The sequence below is a fragment of the Leucoraja erinacea genome, chromosome 9 (assembly GCF_028641065.1).
Source record: "Leucoraja erinacea ecotype New England chromosome 9, Leri_hhj_1, whole genome shotgun sequence".
NCBI classification, from domain to species: domain Eukaryota; kingdom Metazoa; phylum Chordata; class Chondrichthyes; order Rajiformes; family Rajidae; genus Leucoraja; species Leucoraja erinaceus.
The window spans coordinates 27,846,818-27,866,590 of NC_073385.1; the positions used below are offsets into that span (position 1 = coordinate 27,846,818).

The window sequence follows — 19,773 nt, forward strand, 5'->3', positions numbered from 1 at the left end:
GAACGTCTCATCCTGGGAAGGATGCGGCGTAGGCGGAGGAATGGGAGTAGTCCAGTCTTTACAGGGGGCAGGGTGGGAAGACGTGTAGTCCAGATTAAGAAGGGCGGGCCAAGTAGGGCGGGCCAAGTGTAGCGTGATGGGCAGCAGGGCAGGGCGGGCACTGCGACATCACGCCAGAGGGGAGGCGCCATGGCGTCACACCCAGGGGCGGCGAGGCACGTCCGGGGAAAGGCTTAGTCAAAGATCTTATAGCAAAAATCTGCTATAGGATCTTTGGGCTTAGTGAGCCGACGGGTGCGTTGCGCGGTGACGTCACGCCGGAGGCAATGTCATCATCAAAGATCCTATAGCGAGCAAAGGATCTTTGGTCATCACGTGCCGGCGTGGTGACGTCAGGCCGCGTGTGCGGACGTGTTGACGTCAGGCCGCGTGTGCGAACGTGTTGACAGGCCCGCGTGTGCGAACGTGTTGACGTCAGGCCGCGTGTGCGGACGTGTTGACGTAGGGCCAGCCAGGCTGGTGAGGCGACGCCGGTTGCGCTGAGTGTGCGTGGACGCTGCAGGATGTTTCGGAGGAAGCTGGCCGCCTTAGAGTACCACAACAGCGGCGTGTTTGACTGCAAAGGTACGGGCCGCCGAATGGTGGCCGGACCCGGGTCTATGCCGGTGCTACTGATGCACGGGGGGAGAAGGGTAGGAGCAGGGCCTGGGCAGCAGGGCCCCAACAGCAGGGCATGCGGTGGCGTGGAGACGCGAATGTTTAATTGTCATGTGTACCGGCAACGATGATATCCCTACTCGCTGCACCTTAACAGGCCTGTAAATACAATAACATACCGATTAATGTATGATAATCAATAATATAATAAATGAATAACCTCAGTCGTAGTGTAAAGTCTACTTCTGTAGTGCAACCAAAGACAAAGTTCACAGGAGATCATAATTGTTGAGGTTAGTTCTGTGCAGTGTTCAGGAGCCTGATGGTTGCTGGGAAGAAGCTGTTCTTGAACCTGGAGATCAGTTTCCAGGCTCCTGTACCTTGTTCCCGGTGGTAGTACCGGGATGAGTGAATGGCCTGGGTGTTGTTGGTGTTTAATGATAATGGTTGTCTTTTTAGGGCAGTGCCTCCTGTAGATGCCATGACGGCGGGGAGGTCAGTATCTGTGATGGACCGTGCAAGGCACGCAGGACAGGGGTGTGGGTGTGCGTAAGACTCGCGGGATGAGGGGTGTGTTGGGCTCGTGGGACAGAAGGAGAGGATGCAGGGCCTGTGGGATGGGTGGAGGGGGCTGGACCATTGTAGCCAGTACAGGGGGCTTTGCCTGACCTCTAACTGCTTCTGCCCACCATGTTTTGCGTAATGTATTCACACAATTTGCGGGTGCATTATTTATCTCAGAAACCACCAAAATGCAGCATGAATCACCAAAGTCTCTGGAACTGTTCAGTTTAGAGATACAGTGCAGAAACAAGCCCTTCAGCCTACCGATTCTGTGGCAACCAGCGATCCCCACAAACACGAGGGACAATTTATAATTATACCGTCAATTAACCTACGAACCTGAGGTAGACACAAAATGCTGGAGTAACTCAGCGGATCAGGCAGCATCTCTGGAGAGAAGGAATGGGTGACGCTACGGGTTGACACCCTTCTTCAGACTGATTCAAACCTACAAACCTGTATGTCTTTAGAGTGTGGGAGGAAACTGGAGATCCTGGAGAAAACCCACGCAGGTCAAGGGGAGAACATACAAACTATGTACAGCCAAGTACCCATAATCAGGATCGAACATGGGTCTCTGGCGCTGTAAGGCATCGACTCATCCGCTGTGCCGCCGTGATACGCTAAAATGCTGAGAACTATATTCTATCCTCAGCATCTTCCCCTTTGCTGTACCTATGAACCTATGGTGTGACTTGGTTGTATGTATGTATTGTATGATCTGATTCCATTCCATAGCGCACACTACCAAAATTTTCACAGTGCCTCAGTAACAATAATAAACCTAAACCGGGTGGTGCATTGTTATTTATTTTAATATATAGTGGTAAAATAAACGTTGAGGAGTCTAATTGTGGTTGTGAATAGAAACATAGAAAATAGGTGCAGGAGTAGGCCATTCGGCCCTTCGAGCCTGATAATGATCATGGCTGATCATCCAACTCGCTTACAAAATTCTTAAGGGGTTGGACAGGCTAGATGGAGGAAGATTGCTCCCGATGTTGGGGAAGTCCAGGACAAGGGGTCACAACTTAAGGATAAGGGGGAAATCCTTTAAAACCAAGATGAGAAGAACTTTTTTCACACAGAGAGTGGTGAATCTCTGGAACTCTCTGCCACAGAGGGTAGTTGAGGCCAGTTCATTGGCTATATTTAAGAGGGAGTTAGATGTGGCCCTTGTGGCTAAGGGGATCAGGGGGTATGGAGAGAAGGCAGGTACGGGATACTGAGTTGGATGATCAGCCATGATCATATTGAATGGCGGTGCAGGCTCGAAGGACCGAATGGCCTACTCCTGCACCTAATTTCTATGTTTCTATGTTTAACTCGGTATCCCACCCCTGCCTTCTCTCCATACCCCCTGATCCCTTTAGCCACAAGGGCCACATCTAACACCCTCTTAAATATAGCTCGTCATTAACTCGTCATTAAATATAGCTCTTAAAATTCTCGTCATTTAAATATAGAATGACGAGAATCTTTTCAAATTATCCCATTTCCAAATAGTTATACTGGATTTTTTTTTGCCTCGCCTTTTGCTCATAATTCGCTTGGGTAGCTTACACCTCAGTGGTTTGAACATGGACTTCTCTAACTTCAAATACCCCTTGCTTTCCCTCTCTCTCTATCCTTTCCCAGTTCTCCCACTAGTCTTACTTTCTCCGACTACATTCTATCTCTGTCATGCCCATTCCCGTGACATCAGTCTGTAGAAGGGTCTTGACCCAAAACGTCACCCATTCCTTCTCTCCAGAGATGCTGCCCGTCCCGCTGAGTTACTTCACCATTTTGAGTTTACCTTTGATTTAAACCAGCATCTGCAGTTCTTTCCTACACTTTATGGGATAGATCTTCTTTATGGAGGGAAAATGTTCTTTCAAACTACCGCTGCCCTTAATTTTCCCACCATACACCTGCTTTATTTTACGTGATCTTTTGTTTTGCCAAAATGATTTTATTGCAAAACTAACTACTAGCATCACTGATGTCATAAGAAGGGTCTTGACCTATCACATCACCTATCCATATTCTCCAGAGATGCTACCTGACCTGCTAAAGTACTCCAGCAATTTTTGTCCTCTGCCACAGAAGGCTGTGGAGGCCAAGTCAATGGATATTTTGAAGGCAGAGATAGATAGATTATTGACCTGTATAGGTGTCCGGGGTTATAGGGAGAAGGCAGGAGAATGGGATTAAGAGGGAAAGATAGATCAGCCATGATTGAATGGCGGAGTTGGTGATGGGCCGACTGGCCTAATTCTGCTCCTATCACATGAACTTTTGTGTATTAACCAGCATCTGCAGATCTTTCTACAGTTTGGAATTTGTTATTTACCCTTGAAATAGATGTTAAGATGTAAGCTGCTCCATTAATTTATTTACATGTTTACAGAAATGGAAATCTATTGCACATGGCAAAATCTGAAACGAACATGCGATAATTTATTATTTTGAGCCACTTGGTCAATTCCTAATGCAGGATTTGAATACGCAAACTTTTCCAATTAGTGTCTCCAATAGCACAAAATGTCCCTTCAGAATAGCAAATAACTAAACCATTAAAAATGTTGAGGTGATAAGGCCCTTAATAATGGAAAAATTAAAAATAAATGTTGATGGTATTTATTATAGAACTAAATTCAAATTGTTTTTCAAAACCCTTTCCCAGTTCTGCTGAAGAATCTCGGACCAGAAACATTAACTATGTTTGTCTTTCCACAGATGCTGCCTGACTTGCTGAGTAATCCCAGCATTTTCTGTTATTATTTCAGATTTCCAGCATCTGCAGTCTTTTGATTTTCAAAGCTAATTAATACTTTAGTTACAGTGCACAATGTGATGGTAGTTTTAATTCTTAAAATGACAATTACAGTGAACTTTCAAAGTATACTTTAATAATTACAATCTTAACTGCAGTAAGTTGAGTAAATTTGAGCCATACATCCAGGCATCTAATTCCTCTTGGGGTTGTGATTTCTTAAGCAAAATACTGCACATGCAGAAAAATTGAGATAAATATAAATACTGAACATACTCACGAGATCGGCTACCTATGGAGATATACATAGAACAGCACAAGAACAGGCCTTTCGGCCCAAGTTTCTGTGTTGATAAACTAATCTCAAGACACAAAATGCTGGAGTAACTCAGCGAGTCAGAGAGCATCTCTGGAGAACATGGATGGGTGACTTTTCGGGTCAGGACCTTTCTTCAGACTTCTCTATAAACTAATCTCAACTGCCTGCACACTATCCATTATCCGTCCTTTCCCTGCATGTCCATGTGCCTATCTGAAGCCTCTTAAACACCAGTAATACATCTGTCTCTGTCTCCACTGCAACAGTGTGCTCCAGGCACCCACTACTCTGTGTAACAAGACTTGCCCCACACATCTCCTTTAAACTTTGCCCCTCTCACCTTAAAGCTATGCCCTGCAGTGTGACATTTTCATCCTGAGTAAATGGTTCTGACCGTCTATCCTATACACCTTGCTTGTATCAGGTCTCCCTTCAACCTCCGGCACTCCAGAGATGAATCAGAATTAAAAAATTTTAGCCACTTTCACCAGAATTGCTCTTAGTTATGTGAGAAATTTTAATTAGGAAATGAGCGTTGTAGTTAAAATCAGGAAAGAAGCTGCTCTTTTGTATACTGCAGTGGTACTATTTGTCAACACATTTAATCGGCCTTGAACCAACCGTTTGCCTTTTTCTCAATAGGCATCTAAAGAGGTTACTTTTATTTTTAGATGAGGTGGGCTTCAGGAATTTAATAGTGTGGCTTGAAGATCAGAAGATAAGGCATTATAAAATTGAAGAGAGAGGCACCCTCAGAAATGTGCAGAATAATGAATGGCCCAAACACTATGAAAAGGTGAGCATTGCATTGGATAAAGAACTTTTGGTGTTTATTTCTGGTCTGAGATGAATCATTTAAGCTGTTTACAAATGAATCGTGGGGGGAGGGGGGAGGAGGGGAGATAGAGTGTGAGTGCTCACTTTTCCTTTCCCCTCATTATCTTGTACATCTAATAAAACACTTAAACAAAGTTTACTGATAGATTTGTGATTGGAGCCTGACAGCACACTGGGAACCTTCACGTTTGGATATGAATGCAAAGTCCTGAACTTGCTGCGATTCATGCAGCTTGAGTCCGTGGCTGTGCCTTCAGTCCCTTGGCCCCAAGTTGCAAATGTCCTTTCCTGAACCAATGCTCAGGCACTCTTTGAAAGTAGCTCTTTGGGTAGCCTTTCCTGATATTTTCTATTGCAAATTTGGTTTGCTTGTGCTTCTGTTCAGGTTTACTATTTTACTATTTTATAAGCACTATATAAATAGAAAGAATTCCTGTAATTTTGCCAAAGATTTTACTGATTTTCGGCCAACAACAATACAGGTGACATTGATTGGCGCTGTAAATATTAGTACAAATTTTAATGATATGTTTAAATGATGCAAGATTTCCCAGGCTCATTATTTTGTTTTCTTGCATCTCATTACCTCGCAGTCCATGAACAGCAGGTATCTTGTCGCACTGAATGGTTACTTACGATCAACGTGTCTCCACAAAATCTTCCAAATAATCCAACATTGTGCCCTTTCCCAGGCCAAACATTAATGTTATAATCATTGCTCATTTGGTTCTGTTGGAAAGGCTGTTTTATTTCCTTTGCCCATCACTTGTCTGGGCACACTATCCTTAATTATCTCAGAGCAAAAGATTCAACAATGTTTTTTATAGTTTCTTTGCTAAAATGTATAATCTTCAATGGTCTCTGGCAATCGCCAGAGCATGACAACTCAAAAGTGGAGGCAAAGCATTCAGTATGGCACGGAGAGGCTTCATTTGGAGCACAGAAATCCAGTTTAAACGCCATGGGTGCACTACCACAAACCACGCACCCACCTGTAGTGTCAGACACTCCTGCCACAGCTCGACAGGAATTCTACCGAACTAGACTGGAGGCAAATCATCTTAGATTTTGATGGGATTTCTAAGAAGAATCTTCTCACAATGCATTAGAGAGTGAGTGTGTTTATTTGTCATATGTACTGACAACAGTAATTACATTCCTTCTTAACAGGCCTGTAAACACAATACATATGGATGAGATATAATAAATAAATAATAAACTGACAACCACAATATAGTGGAGAAAACCCCCAAAGTCCTTGGTGCAACCAATAATATTTTAAATTATGGTTAGATGTTTATTATATTTACTTATATTTTTGTGTACCAATAAATATACTTGCTGCTGGAATATTCACAGTCCAATGTATTTCATGATGTAGGATTCTCTATCAGCCATTATTACCACTGAAATGCTCTATTGAAAGTTTATATTATAGCCTATTCACCTATTATGTGGAATGTTTTAAATGGTTAATTCTTGAAGCCTGAAATTCTAATGGATTTGTGATTTATTTGCCTTCAGTACCTCGCAGATGTAAACTGCCCATTCAAGGCTGAAGAAAGACAGGAAAACCTTGACTGGCTTCTGGGCTTGGCAGTGAGACTTGAATATGCTGATAATGGTATGTTCCTTTACAGCACTAGATATAGCCGGGTTATTTATTGCTTGCATTATGAAGCTTTCCATTTTGTGTACCGTTTAACTTTATGAATTAACCTGCGTTATGCTTGTGCTATTGCTCTGTGATTTTTTTTTAAAAAGCAGAATTTTTCACATTCATTAAATGTAACATTGGGATTGGATAAAGCTATAAGATGCTTGAATGTTGTGGCCGCATGGGTGGAGGGAATGGACAGACAACATATCAAAAGAAAGTCCTGGCACGAAACGTTGCCTGTCTATTCACTCCACAAATGCTGCCTGACCTACTGGGTTCCTCCAGCCCTTTGTTTTTTGTTCAAGATTCCAGCTTCTGCAGTTTCTTGTGTCTCCACATGAATGATATTATCAGCTTTCCTTAAATTTCTTTTTTGGTTAGTTTAGAGATACAGCTCGGAACAAGCCCTTCGGCCCACTGGGTCTACGATCCCTACACACTAACACTTTCCTACATACACTAGGGATATTTTTTACATTTACCAAGCCAATTTACCTACATACCTGTATGTCTTTGGAGTGCGGGAGGAAACCGAACATCTCGGAGAAAATTCACGCAGGTCACGGGGAGAACGTTTAAAATCCGTACAGACAGCACCCGTGGTCAGGATTGAACCTGGGTCTCCGGTGCTGCAAGCGCTGTAAGGCAGCAACTCTACTGCTGCACGCGCTGTAAGGCAGCAACTCTACCGCTGCACATGCTGTAAGGCAGCAACTCTACTGCTGCCGCTGCACCACCGTGCTGCCCTTGACAACTTTCAAAATATATGATTGTTTGTAATTGGAATTTAGTGGCCTACTTTTAAAATAGACTATCCCAGCTTTCCTCTTTAATCTATTGAATTTTTAAGGTTAAAACGGGAGCAATAGATTGAAAAAATATTTTCTCCCTTTCACTCTCATTGTCACGTTTCATCTTTATTTTTTTCAGTCCGAGGATGCGATCCATATTTCAGCTATAATTCTTTTGATTATATGTGTCATCGGTGTACAGCTGGTTCTCAGAAGGCATTTCTTACTTGTGTCAATGATGCTATCGACAGTTTAATTAAAATGTGCATTCGAATACACATTCTAATCCCCTTCCACCTATATTCCTTCATATAGCTTCACAATTCACATTTCTATTCTTATTTAATTTCAGGCCTTTGGCCAAACATCTGCCTATCACACACTGTATCAACCCCCTCACCTGTATCCACCTATTTCTTGCCAGGTTATGTTCTGCCAACATTCTACTCCCTCTTTCCCCACCCTCTCCCCACCACAATCAGTATGAAGGAGGTTCCCAACCCGAAACGTCACTTGTCCATGTTCTTCAAAGATGTTGCCTGACCCGCTGAGATACTCTAGCACTTTGTGCCTCATTTTGTAAACCTGCATCTACAGTTCCTTGCATCTCCATTTACCAGAATGCTGCCTGGATTAGGGAATATTAGCTGTAAGAAGAGTTTGGACAAACTTCGGTTGTTATCTCTGGAGCTTCAGAAGCCTAGGTGAACCCTGATTGAAATATTAAAATTTCAAGAGGCATAGATAAGGAAGTCAACCTTTTCCCCAGGTGGAGATGCCAGAGACTAGAGAGCATAGTTTTAAGTTAAAAGGGGGGTCTATTAAAGATGATATGTGAGGCAAGTATTTTTTTCATAGAGGGTTGGTTTCTGGAACATGGTGCCAAGTGGGGTGGTAAAAGCAGCTATGATAGTGAAAACACACGTGAACATGCAGCGAATCAGGGGATATGGCTCTTGTGCAGGTAGATGGGTTTATCTTGGGTGGCACAGATGTGGGCTGAAGGGCAAGTTCCCATGCTGTAAAATTCTATGTTCTATGTTCTAAGATAGACACAAAATGCTGGAGTAACTCAGCGGGTCAGGCAGCATCTCTGGAGAAAAGGAATAGGTGTTTCGGGTCAGAACCCTTCTTCAGACGTGTTTTAAGTGTTCATTTGTTTTTCAGATTTAATTGAAATGTTTTGAAGAGGTAACTAAGTACATTGAGAGCAATGTAGCTGCATGAATTTTAGTGAGACCCTTGAAAGGTCCAGCATCATAGGCTGGTCCAAAACATGAGAACTCATGGGATCCATGGCAGGCAAATAAATTACGTCCAAAATTGGCTTGATTATAGAAGGAAAGAGGGTGATTGTGGAGGGTTGGCCAGTGGAGCACTTCAAGGATTGATACTGGACCCTTGATCTTTGTGCAATGTGAATATAACAGATTGATTTGTAAGTCTGCAGATGACAGAATCCTATTATTTCAACTCTTCATCCATTCCCACTCTGGCATTTCCAAAGTGGAATGTGTTTTCTGGGATGAACTTCTCCCCAGACCAAACGGTTCTAGATGTTTTTAAAAGAAAGTCTCAAAGGGCTGGAGTAAGTGATCGGCAGGCAACAGGGATAGGTGACATTATGGGTTAGAATGCTTCTTCAGGCAGTTGTTCCAGCACTTTGTCTTTTTTTGCAAGCCAGCATCTGCAATTCCATGTGTCTAGGTCTAGATGTACATTGTGCTTATGACAGAGATGCCAATGAAATAATGTTGCTGGTTTGCAATATACTTTTAGTGAACCTCCCTAATGCCAAGAACTAGGCACTCATCTCTCAAGAGGCTCTTTACATAATCTTAAATCATGACAATGAATCTGTAACCAAATTCCCAAATCATACTTTGTTCCTCGTGCCTTATCAATCAATCAATCACAGGTATAACATCAACTCTAGCGATTGTCTAGGCAAGTAGATATTTTAAAATTTCAAGCCTGAGAAAATCTCTTCAAAATTTGTATCCTATGCCTTCTAGATTCCTCAATCATCAGAAATAATGTTCCTGCAGAGAAATCTGTGAACATATTTAATAGTAATTGATTTTTTTTTGTCTCCACAGTGGATAAATACAAGAATTGTACAGCAGACAATGTAAAGAATGATGCCACGAAAGGCACAGATCCACTTATCAACTTGGATGGTAAGTAAGAGGTATATTGGCCCACTGTTTTGTCATTAAAGATGTAATGAAAGTAGTTTTACAGATTGTGGATATTGATTGAAAAGTTGTAGATACATATTTCTGTTAATATACTTGAGGTATTGCTGAACAAATACCACAGCAACTTGTCAACATTCAGAAACTTTAATCTTTAAGTGGTTACTCGCTAGATCATGGATACAATACATGTGTGGTTCAAACTGCCGTAGGGAGTAGTGGGTGGGAAGTGTAGATTGGAATTTATCATTGGAGTTCTGAACGTGCATTTTAATGCATCAGCTGGATATGCAAAACATTCTTCCATTTTGTACTGTCATCTAGGATTGATTAGGAAATTGTTTAAGAAGGAACTGCAGATGCTGGAAAATCGAAGGTGCACAAAAATGCTGGAGAAACTCAGCGGGTGCAGCAGGATCTATGGAGCGAAGGAAATAGGCAATGTTTTGGGCCGAAACGTTGCCTATTTCCTTCGCTCCATAGATGCTGCTGCACCCACTGAGTTTTTCCAGCATTTTTGTGTACCTTTGATTAGGAAATTGTTTTGGTTGCTTACAAACAGCAAAATAACAGTATAAATTACGAGTTGGGCTTTAATCCTACTCCGACATATTTAAATCAAGAGATACTTTCACGGCATCAGCGGAAACTGGGTCAGCTCCTGAAAACTTTTAAAACTTTGAATAAAATGTTCATAAAGCTGACAAGCGTCCTGTGGCTTATTATTAAAAATCAACTTAAAATTATATACCCAACCCTCGTGTTGGAGAACCCACACTGAGCACAACAACTGGCAATGGCATATTGTTACACAAAGCAGTGAAGTTGGCGTTATAACTGATCTACTAATTATACACTCCGATCCTGACTACAGTCTATAAGCATTGAATTCTCTAATTTTATGTAATAGACCCCCTTTTCCTCCCCTCCCACCCCGTCCCTTTCCTGTGTCTCCACCCCACCCAGGCGAGCACCCATTTCTCCTGTCTGCGCCCCATCCTTTCTTTGTTCCTTTCCCCTTCCCTTCCACATCCCCATGGTTTTACATTTAATTTACCCTCCCCCCCTTATGAGTCCCTTTTGTCTCAGTTTCATCTCTCTTTGCTCGCCCATCTGCCAACCAAAACCCCCCTTACTTTTAGTTTCGATATACTGCGCAACTCCTCAGCCCAACGAGTCCATGCCGACCAGCTGTCTCTGCATATTAACACTATCCTACACACACGAGGGACAAATTTTACATTTACCAAGCCAATTTACCTACATACCTGTACGCCTTTGGAGTGTATCCATCTATCACTCGCCAGGCTCTGTCCCACCCCCACCTCCCTTCCAGCTTTTCCCACCCCGAGCTGTTAAGATCAGTGAATGTTATTGTTGTTGTCGGGTATATTACCATTTGGGCTGAGCTTTCTGAAAGCTTGCAGATATTGGCGTAACATAATGGCATTGCATGAACACCAGAAGATGCCATTATAGCTGACATGCAGGAATAATTGGCTGATGGCATGGATTTGCTCAGCAAGGAAAAGTTAAATAGCAAATAATCCAAAAGATTAAAATCAAAGGAAAGATCTGTGATCACACCACTGTAGAATAGTGTTTAAAAAGTCCAATATTAATTGTTTAGCAGGTTGAGGCTACTTCCTTTACTGCCATTCCAAGAATATCAAAATCTCCTCTATATCATTAGTCGGGCATACTACTGGTTTCATGTTCATATTTATTGAGCTTATGAATTAATAACACATTACAAATGCTATTGAAATATTTGGTTGATACGACAACTTCAGACAGACACAAAATGCTAGAATAACTCAGTGAGCCAGGCAGCATCTCTGGAGAGAAGGAATGGGTGAAACATCACCCATTCCTTCTCTCCAGAGATGCTGCCTGACCCGCTGAGTTATTCCAGCATTTTGTGTCTATCTTTGATTTAAACCAGCATCCGCAGTTCATTCCGACAACTTCAGACAATGCTGGTTAATTTCTGCATGTAGTTTCAGTTTGTCCGCAAACTGAAACCGTCCTTGACGTTTTGTTAATACTTACAGCACAGCCACAGATTTACTGGATAAAAGTCACTGGTCTCAGCATTCTGTGTTTTCGATTTTTGTATAGGTCTCTGGGGCTTTGAATTTGTATCAGCTATCTGCTTAATTATAGCACATTGGTTTTCCAGCGTTAGAGTGTGATTTTGCTACGAGGATTGGGAAGCCCAGTACCTTTATTTGAACTGTTCATCAGTATTCCTATTGCATCACATTTCAGGCCTTTATGCACTGTTTTTACAAAGCAAATGGCCTCTAGAGGGTGCAGTTTACAGCCTCTGATGCATTCTCCCACACAACCCCAGAGATTGTATTGGGAGTACAAGGAGGGGCAAGATAAATAGTTTCCCCCCCCCCATTCTTTATACTTGTATTAAGGATCTAAGTGTAGCTTTTTCAAAGTTGAAGTAAATGGACACTTCTATTCATATATTATCTGGTCCACAACCATTATGGACGGCACAGTGGCACGCTGCCTTGCAGTGCCAGAGGCCCGGGTTCGATCCTGACTACAGGTGCTGTTTGTACGAAGTTTGTACGTTCTCCCTGTGACCGCGTGAGTTTTTTCCTCGTGCTCTCTTATCCTCCCACACTCCAAAGATGTGCAGGTTTGTAGGTTAATTGGCTTTGGTAAAAATTGTAAATTGTTCCCAATGTGCTAGTGCATGGGGATCACTGGTTGGTGCGGACCCGGTGGGTCGAAGGGCCTGTTTCAGCGCTATATCTCTAAACTAAACTAAACAAAAATGTCTTGATTACTTTTCATGCAGTGAACAACCCCGACTTTAAGGCTGGTGTGATGGCATTAGCTAACCTCTTGCAAATCCAGCGGCATGACGATTACCTGATAATGTTGAAGGTAAGCCAAACTAGCTTCACCACTGAGCTGTAAACATCCCATCCACTTGTGTAAGATCATTCCCTCTACACTACATTGCTGATGAAAAGTTTTCATGGTTACTAAATTAAAGCATATTCAAACACTTTATAATGAGTCTGGATTCATCTGGATTTCGTAAACAAATGTAAAATACAACCCTGTAATAAAGATGTAACTCCTGTCCCTATACCGCATCCCTCATCTCCATCCAGTACCCCAACAGTCCTTCCAGGTGAGACTGAGGTTCACGTGCACCTACTCTAACCCCATCTACTACATCCTCATCTACTATCGCTGCTCTCAATGTGGCCTCCTTTTACATCGGCGAGACCAAGCGTAGACTGGCATTGTTTTACTGTACACGCGCTCGGTCCAGCAAGGCCTGCTGGATCTCCTGGTTGCTGACCATTTTCATTCCTCTTCCTATTCCCATACTGTCATTTCTGCCCTGGGTCTCCTCCATTGCCAGAGTGAGACCACATACAAACTGGAAGAACAGTATCTCTTATTCAGCTTGGGTAGCTTACAACCCAATGGTATAAATATTGAAATCTTCAATTTTAAGTAACTAACCAACAACATTCCTTTTCACCCCCTTACTGAGCTGTAAACGAGTCTGCTTGTGTAAGATTATTCCCACTACACTACATTGCTGACAGAAGGTTTTCATGGCCACTAACTTAAAGCATATACAAACACTTTATAATGTCTGGATTTCGTAAACAAATGTAAAATTGCATAAAGCAGACAAAATATTGGCGTAGAAAATGCTGGAAGTAGAAAGGCAGCGGGTGGAGAGAGAGAACAGGTTAACACAGCTGGTGGGAGCTTTTTTCAGTTTAAAGAGAAGAAAAGTGTGGAAGGAAAAGCACAGGTAAAAATAGGGCCTATTTTAAAATTATATTTGGTGTATAAAAAACAAAGCTCCAGAAATGCTTGGCAATCAGGCATCTTCTGTGGAGATTCAAGGTGAGTTATTGGTTCGTATTGATGACCTTTCATTCAACATATCGCGATAGAATTGTTGTTCAAAGAGGTGGGTTTATGATGTCTGTTAGAAACATGAAGCGATACAGGACTAACTTAGACTGCTAACAGTGGTGATACAGTTTAAACTTGTGGTCTCAGAGGTGTGGACATGCTGGTATTAAAAGTAAGCAGGAAAATTATAAAGTTGAAATATTGCTTAAATGTAGTTGAGCAAGCAAAGGTTTGGGTGAATAGGTTTTGGTGAGAGTTAGATAATGGTCAACTAACTGATGTCTTCATGTTATGGGAAGCCAGCTGGGCAAGCACTGAAATAGACTTGTCCAGTGAATGATGATTTCAACAGCACAGGGGTTGAGATAGTCAGGCTTATTGATATGTAAAAATATGGCAGATGGGTCAACTTTACACAGTGCAAGTGTTCTATACTGGCCTTGGACTTCTCTCCTGGGTGAGAGTTGGTTTTGGAGTCTTGGGAAAGATGTTTGTGGCTTCCAGTACTTAGCTGGATGAAATTTCAGCGACATCAACCAAACGACATGACAGTTCAAAGACAGCAGAGGCATCAAGAGGCCTGGTGGAGGTGTGAGCCAATAAATGCAGGAGTAGGCCATTCGGCCCTTCAAGCCAGCACCGTCATTCAATGTGATCTTGGCTGATCATCCCCAATCAGTACCCGTTCCTGCCTTCTCCCCAAATAGAAATAGGACCATTTTCATGCCACCAGGTGCATTTGGAAACCAATGGTATGATTTCAGATAGTGCCGTTGACGGAAATAGCAAGGGATCAGGGGAGGAAAATTATCAGGAAGAGATTATCTGGCTTTGACCAGAAAGATAAAAGCTTAATTTCCAGAGTTCAAAAATAAATCATTGAATGCTTCATAGACTTCCTTCCAGAAAACATTTCCTGAAATTAATTTTGTATTTTGGTCTTCAAATGTCTTGTTTTTAATTAAGTGAATTGAGTTGTCACAAACTATACATATAGCTACATAGTTATTTTATCATTGTTGATCTATTGCCATTTGAGTCTGTGCGGTTTTAATTTCATTATACTGAGGCAGATTGACTTATCAGTAATGATTTTGATTTTAGGCAATTCGAATATTGGTGCAAGAGAGATTAAGCCCAGAAGCCATTGCAAACGCAAACCGTGCAAAGGAGGTAAATTGTTTTTCATAAAAAGTTAAGAATATAAATGTATTTTTCTCTTGATAAAGTTGGATCGTGCATACAACTGAGTGGAACGTCTTTGATCTTTGTATTCCATTTTATCTGTCAGATAACAATCTCACTTGTTCTGTTAGCACAGAGCAATAATCTAACATAGCTGTAGCGTAATAAAGTGTCTATCTTTTGATATAGAGTGTTTCTTCGATGCTATACCCATAACTTTTAAGGTGGTCAACCTTGTAAGCTTATTGTGTCAGCATTGTTGATTTAACTTGCTATCTTGCAAAAAGTGGAGACATTTCTGAAACTGATTATGGTTTAACTTTACTTCCTCTCCTTGCTGTGAAATTATTACGATACTATTTTGGAATTTAAATACAGTCTGATCGTTAGTGTTGGAGATCAAGGTGTAAATTCTTAGTTTAACATTTTTTTTTGCAAATGTTTTCAAGAGTTAATACTTTAACACTATTTTTAAACTGAGGTAGGCGAGGGGGAAAGTGGACATGGCCCTGGTTAGACCCATTTACTGCTTCCGGTTCCATACTGGATACACTTCAGGAAGACCTTGGACTTCTTTCCAAGGAGCTGTTGAGGCTGAGTCAACCTTTCAGATTATTAATTGTTAATTTGTCAGGCAGGTGAATTAAGGGTTTTTAACCCAAAACGGGCTACTCTGGCATTTTGTGTCCATCCAAGATGGGTAGATTAAGATATAGCCTTAATATACAGCCATGATATAATTTTTGTAAACACCATATTTCTGTTCTTAAACTAACAGGCTAAAATTACTTTCACCATATTTCTGCATATCACCAACTCGCATCCAACATTTTGGCTATGAATTGTAAAGGTTTGTGGCTGTTACTCTACAGACAATGCAACTTTTATTCACAGGGAAACATGGAACTAACTGCACTTTAGATGTGAAATATCTTTGTATGCTTATCTAGTGGCAAATCTTGCCTTGTGGATTTTGAGGACTGGATATAATTGCTCAAAGACAGAAGCAAAATGTTAACTATATTTTCAGGCTTTTTTTTGCTCACTTTTTTCCAGGGTTTTACTGTAAGCTTAGAAAAGCATCTACTTGGCTTTGATACGGGAGGTAAGTAGATTTACATTGAATTAATAATCTTTTGGGAACATCCTACAGTTGGCATGTACAGGAAAGTGGCCCTTTGGTTCAACTTGTCTGTGCTGCCCCCATCTCAACCTTTCCTATCCATTCACCTGTCTTAATTGTCTGTTAAATCTTCTTATTGAACCTGCCTCCACTTCCTCCTCTGGCACCTCATTCCATATACCCATGTCCTCTGTGTGAAAATGTTTCCTCTCGCACCTTAAACTCATACCCTCTAGTGCTTGATTTCCCTACCCTGAGAAAAAGACGCACTCACCCTATCTATTCCCCTCATGATTTTGTACACCTCTAAGATAATCGCTCTGCCTCATGCACTCCAAGGAATAAAGTCTTAGCCTGCAACTCAGATATTTTAAATCTTAGCACAGTAAGACCATAGGTCATTGTACCTCTGGTGTTTTGACGTAAACAATGAGATGTATATGTTGCTTTCATAGATGCCACTTTGAATGAAGCTGCAAGAGTTCTCCGACTGCTGCATATTGAGGAATTACGAGACCTTCAGACCAGGATTAATGAAGCTATTGTAGCTGTTCAATCAATTATAGCAGATCCCAAAACTGATCACAGGCTTGGAAAAGTTGGAAGATGATCAAAAGCTGTAAATTTGACAACTTTTCGATACCGATTTTGAAACTCTGTAGACAATATAGATGCTGGACTCATGTTTTGAATCTGAGTAAACTGTTTACTAAATAGAATAAATGCTAAAATATCGCAAATTACAAGATTTGAGTTTATTGTCAAGTTGGAACAAAGTACAACAGGGTGATTAAAATTATTTTTCCCAATTAATCAAGTATCAGATGATGTATATACATTACAATAGGGAATAGACAAAGTATAAAATTAAACTTTAGATTCTGTCAATTACATGTTATGCCTTAAAGAAAAGTAGTTAGCAAAGAGCAAACTTGAAGCGTGCACTCGAAAATGAAACAGATACAAAATAATACGGAACAGGTTTATTTTGTCAAACGTTTATTGATGCAAACCATTTGAGGATCTGTGCTAATCAACATGTTGCAGTGACTACTACAGCCAGAAAGACTCAATTTATTTTCTGTATTAGAAGGTGACAATATGCACAGATTTTTCAATGTCCACTGCCAAGCTATAATTAATGTTTAAACATAACTTATGTAAAAGCTACAATGGCTAACGTAACAGACTGCCGTAATATATATTATCCAGATTTTGCAGCAATATAACTTTATAAATCAGGCTAATGGTGTCCCAGTACGTAAAGATAGAGAGAGGGTGATATGCCTGGATCTTTTTAGCTTTGCTGCATTTGTAACCTGAGGGTGGCTGGGTAGATGTGAAGTTGGGAAAACATACCTGAAAGCGAGTGGAATTTTGTCTCCATTAATATCAAACCGCCTCTCTGGCATTGAATATTCGCCTATGGTCCTCCTCCAGATAATTGTTATTGTAATTACCTTTAAATATTTTTATATTAAGGGAATCCAGAATTTGATATTTATCAGATCAATTCCACAAAGTTCAAATATAAAGCAAACTGAAGAGATTTATGGATTTAAAGAAAATATTGCCAGGTAATGCTTTTTTTCAAACCTTTAACATTTTTACAATGTGAATGGTCCTTTTGTAGATTTACAACAATTTAAAAATAGGTCAAATATCACTTCCATCCTTGCTTCTCAAGTTAGATGCCGGTAACAAACTATTTTGGTCATATCCTTCAATTGTGTGCCCACTGTGCAAAAATTATGGAAAAAAATGTTAATATCTGGCTGCTTATCCTGTCAATTGATATTATTTTCTTTATAGCATTTTGATTTTGTGTGCAGTTCTGGTCACCCCATTACATGAAGGATGTGACTGCTTTGGAGACGGTACAGAGGAGTTTTACCAGAAATGCTGTCTGCATTAGGAGAGGTTGGACAAACTTGGGTTGTTTTCTCTGGAACATTGAAAGAAAACCTGACAGAAGTATATAAAATAATGAGAGATTAGACAGAGAACATTTTTATTCCCCACGGTGGAAATGTCAAGGATTAGAGGACATAGCCTTTTGGTGAGAAGGGAAAAGTTTAAGAAGAAGTGTGATGGAAGTTTCCCCTGCCCACAGTTGTCTGTGCCTGAAACACACTGCCAGGGTTGGTGGTGGAGGCAGATACGATAGTGACATTGGATGCTTTTGGATAGGCGCATGGAGGGAATGGGTGAATATGGATCATGTGCAGGCAGACGAGATTAGTTTAACTTGGCCTCAGCTCAGGGCTGAAACCTCTTTTCCTGCACTGCTGAATGTTCTAAACTGCCATGCCATAAATTTGACGATACCACTTGTCAGAATTTCAGTGGAGAAATGTGTTCAGAGATTGAAAACCACATTGCAGAATCAGTTGGATATCTTTTACTCAACTCCTTAATTTATCCTAATGACATAAATACAGCATTCTACATGTTACAGAACCATACTTGGCATTACTGACATTTAACCATTGAATTACTTATTAAATAACCCAATTTAAAATAAAACTGCAATAATGGTTTCCCTATCTGAACAAATTAAAACTTTGCAAGGATTTAGTCCAGATCTTTTTATCTATTTTAAAATTAAAGACAATAAACTTTGGATGCTTCTTATTCAGATCTTTGGCAGAAATTTTAAACTTAAAACATTGTTTTGTAATTTCAAAGCAATGTCAAAACTTTGGTGGAATAAATACTCAAGTACAATTTGAATTGCTATAAACTGTCCACAGTAACATGACTTTCTGGTTTTAGTTTGTACATGTGTTGAGTCAGCTAAATATACCCAACTAAAATCCAGTTGTTGCTATTTATTTCAGATTGTCTCTAGCAAATTTTGTCGCGATTCATAACTGCTTGAGGCAATGCTAGTGCAGCAGAAATGTTCAACTCGAGCAGCAACTGATCTTGTGTGCTTTTTTGTTGTCAAAAATACTTTAACTAGGTCAACAATTATGATGACATCTGGGTTATTAACTAAAGGGGACGATAAAATTTAAGATGCACGTTTCAAGATCTAAAACTGCTGTCTTTAAGGTGATCAAGAATAGCATAGAAATGAAATGGGAAGGAAAATTAGAGCTTTTTACATAAACATAGAAAAATATGACTTCCCTTAATCTGCCTCTAAAGTGCTGTACTATATATTTTGGTGTTTATGCTCCTGGTTTCTGAATCTCATACTTCTGTATTTATCTTACAAAGAACCACAGCTTTTGTTACTGTGTTATAACAGTTAAAATTAGAGGCCTGTTAGGCTGGTATTTTTATGAGGCAGTGATTGTCTACAATTTACCAGTCAATCAAAAGGCAGCACGGTAGTGGTTTTTAAAAAAGAAATGAGGTATGAAAATTCTTACAAAAATAGTTCTGTAATACACTTTCAGTTTAATTCTTACTAAACAGAAGGGGATTGGGGGGGGGGGGGGGGACTTCACTTCTGTCTGCAGCACCCTGCTCCAAATAAAGTCTTCCTTTTCCTCCAGAAATGTATGGCATGGTTGTCATGACCAATAGTGATGTTTATTTTCTTCCTGCCAAAGAAAAGTGAAAAATGTTCGTAAATTCAGTTGCTTTGATGTTTAAACAATATAAATTGTGCAATTTCCCGGGAAGCTTACTGATGAAAGTGTAGGAAGGAATTGCAGATGCAGGTTTGAACCGATGAAAGACGCAAAAGCTGGAGTAACTCAGCTGGTCTGGAGAAAAGGAATAGGTTACATTTTGGGTCGAAACCCTTCTTCAGACT

General features: G+C 40.6%; 2 protein-coding genes across 10 annotated transcripts in view; one reads left to right on the plus strand and one right to left on the minus strand.

The window, feature by feature from the left end:
- The first annotated feature begins 465 nt into the window (after window positions 1-465).
- Window positions 466-16,744, plus strand: rtraf (RNA transcription, translation and transport factor). Its single transcript, XM_055640411.1, has 8 exons — window positions 466-624; window positions 4,970-5,094; window positions 6,660-6,759; window positions 9,686-9,766; window positions 12,606-12,694; window positions 14,801-14,869; window positions 15,938-15,986; window positions 16,460-16,744. Exons 1-8 carry the CDS (start codon window positions 564-566, stop codon window positions 16,612-16,614), a joined length of 729 nt encoding a protein of 242 aa, XP_055496386.1. The 5' UTR covers window positions 466-563; the 3' UTR covers window positions 16,615-16,744.
- nid2a (nidogen 2a (osteonidogen)) overlaps window positions 16,741-19,773 on the minus strand; it is a 120,962-nt gene continuing 117,929 nt past the window's right edge. For all 9 annotated transcript variants that reach the window (XM_055640404.1, XM_055640409.1, XM_055640405.1 and 6 more), the window contains one exon: window positions 16,741-19,558. In XM_055640404.1, coding sequence (XP_055496379.1) covers window positions 19,548-19,558 — 11 coding nt within the window. In that variant the 3' untranslated portion in view covers window positions 16,741-19,547. The remainder of the gene's footprint in view (window positions 19,559-19,773) is intronic.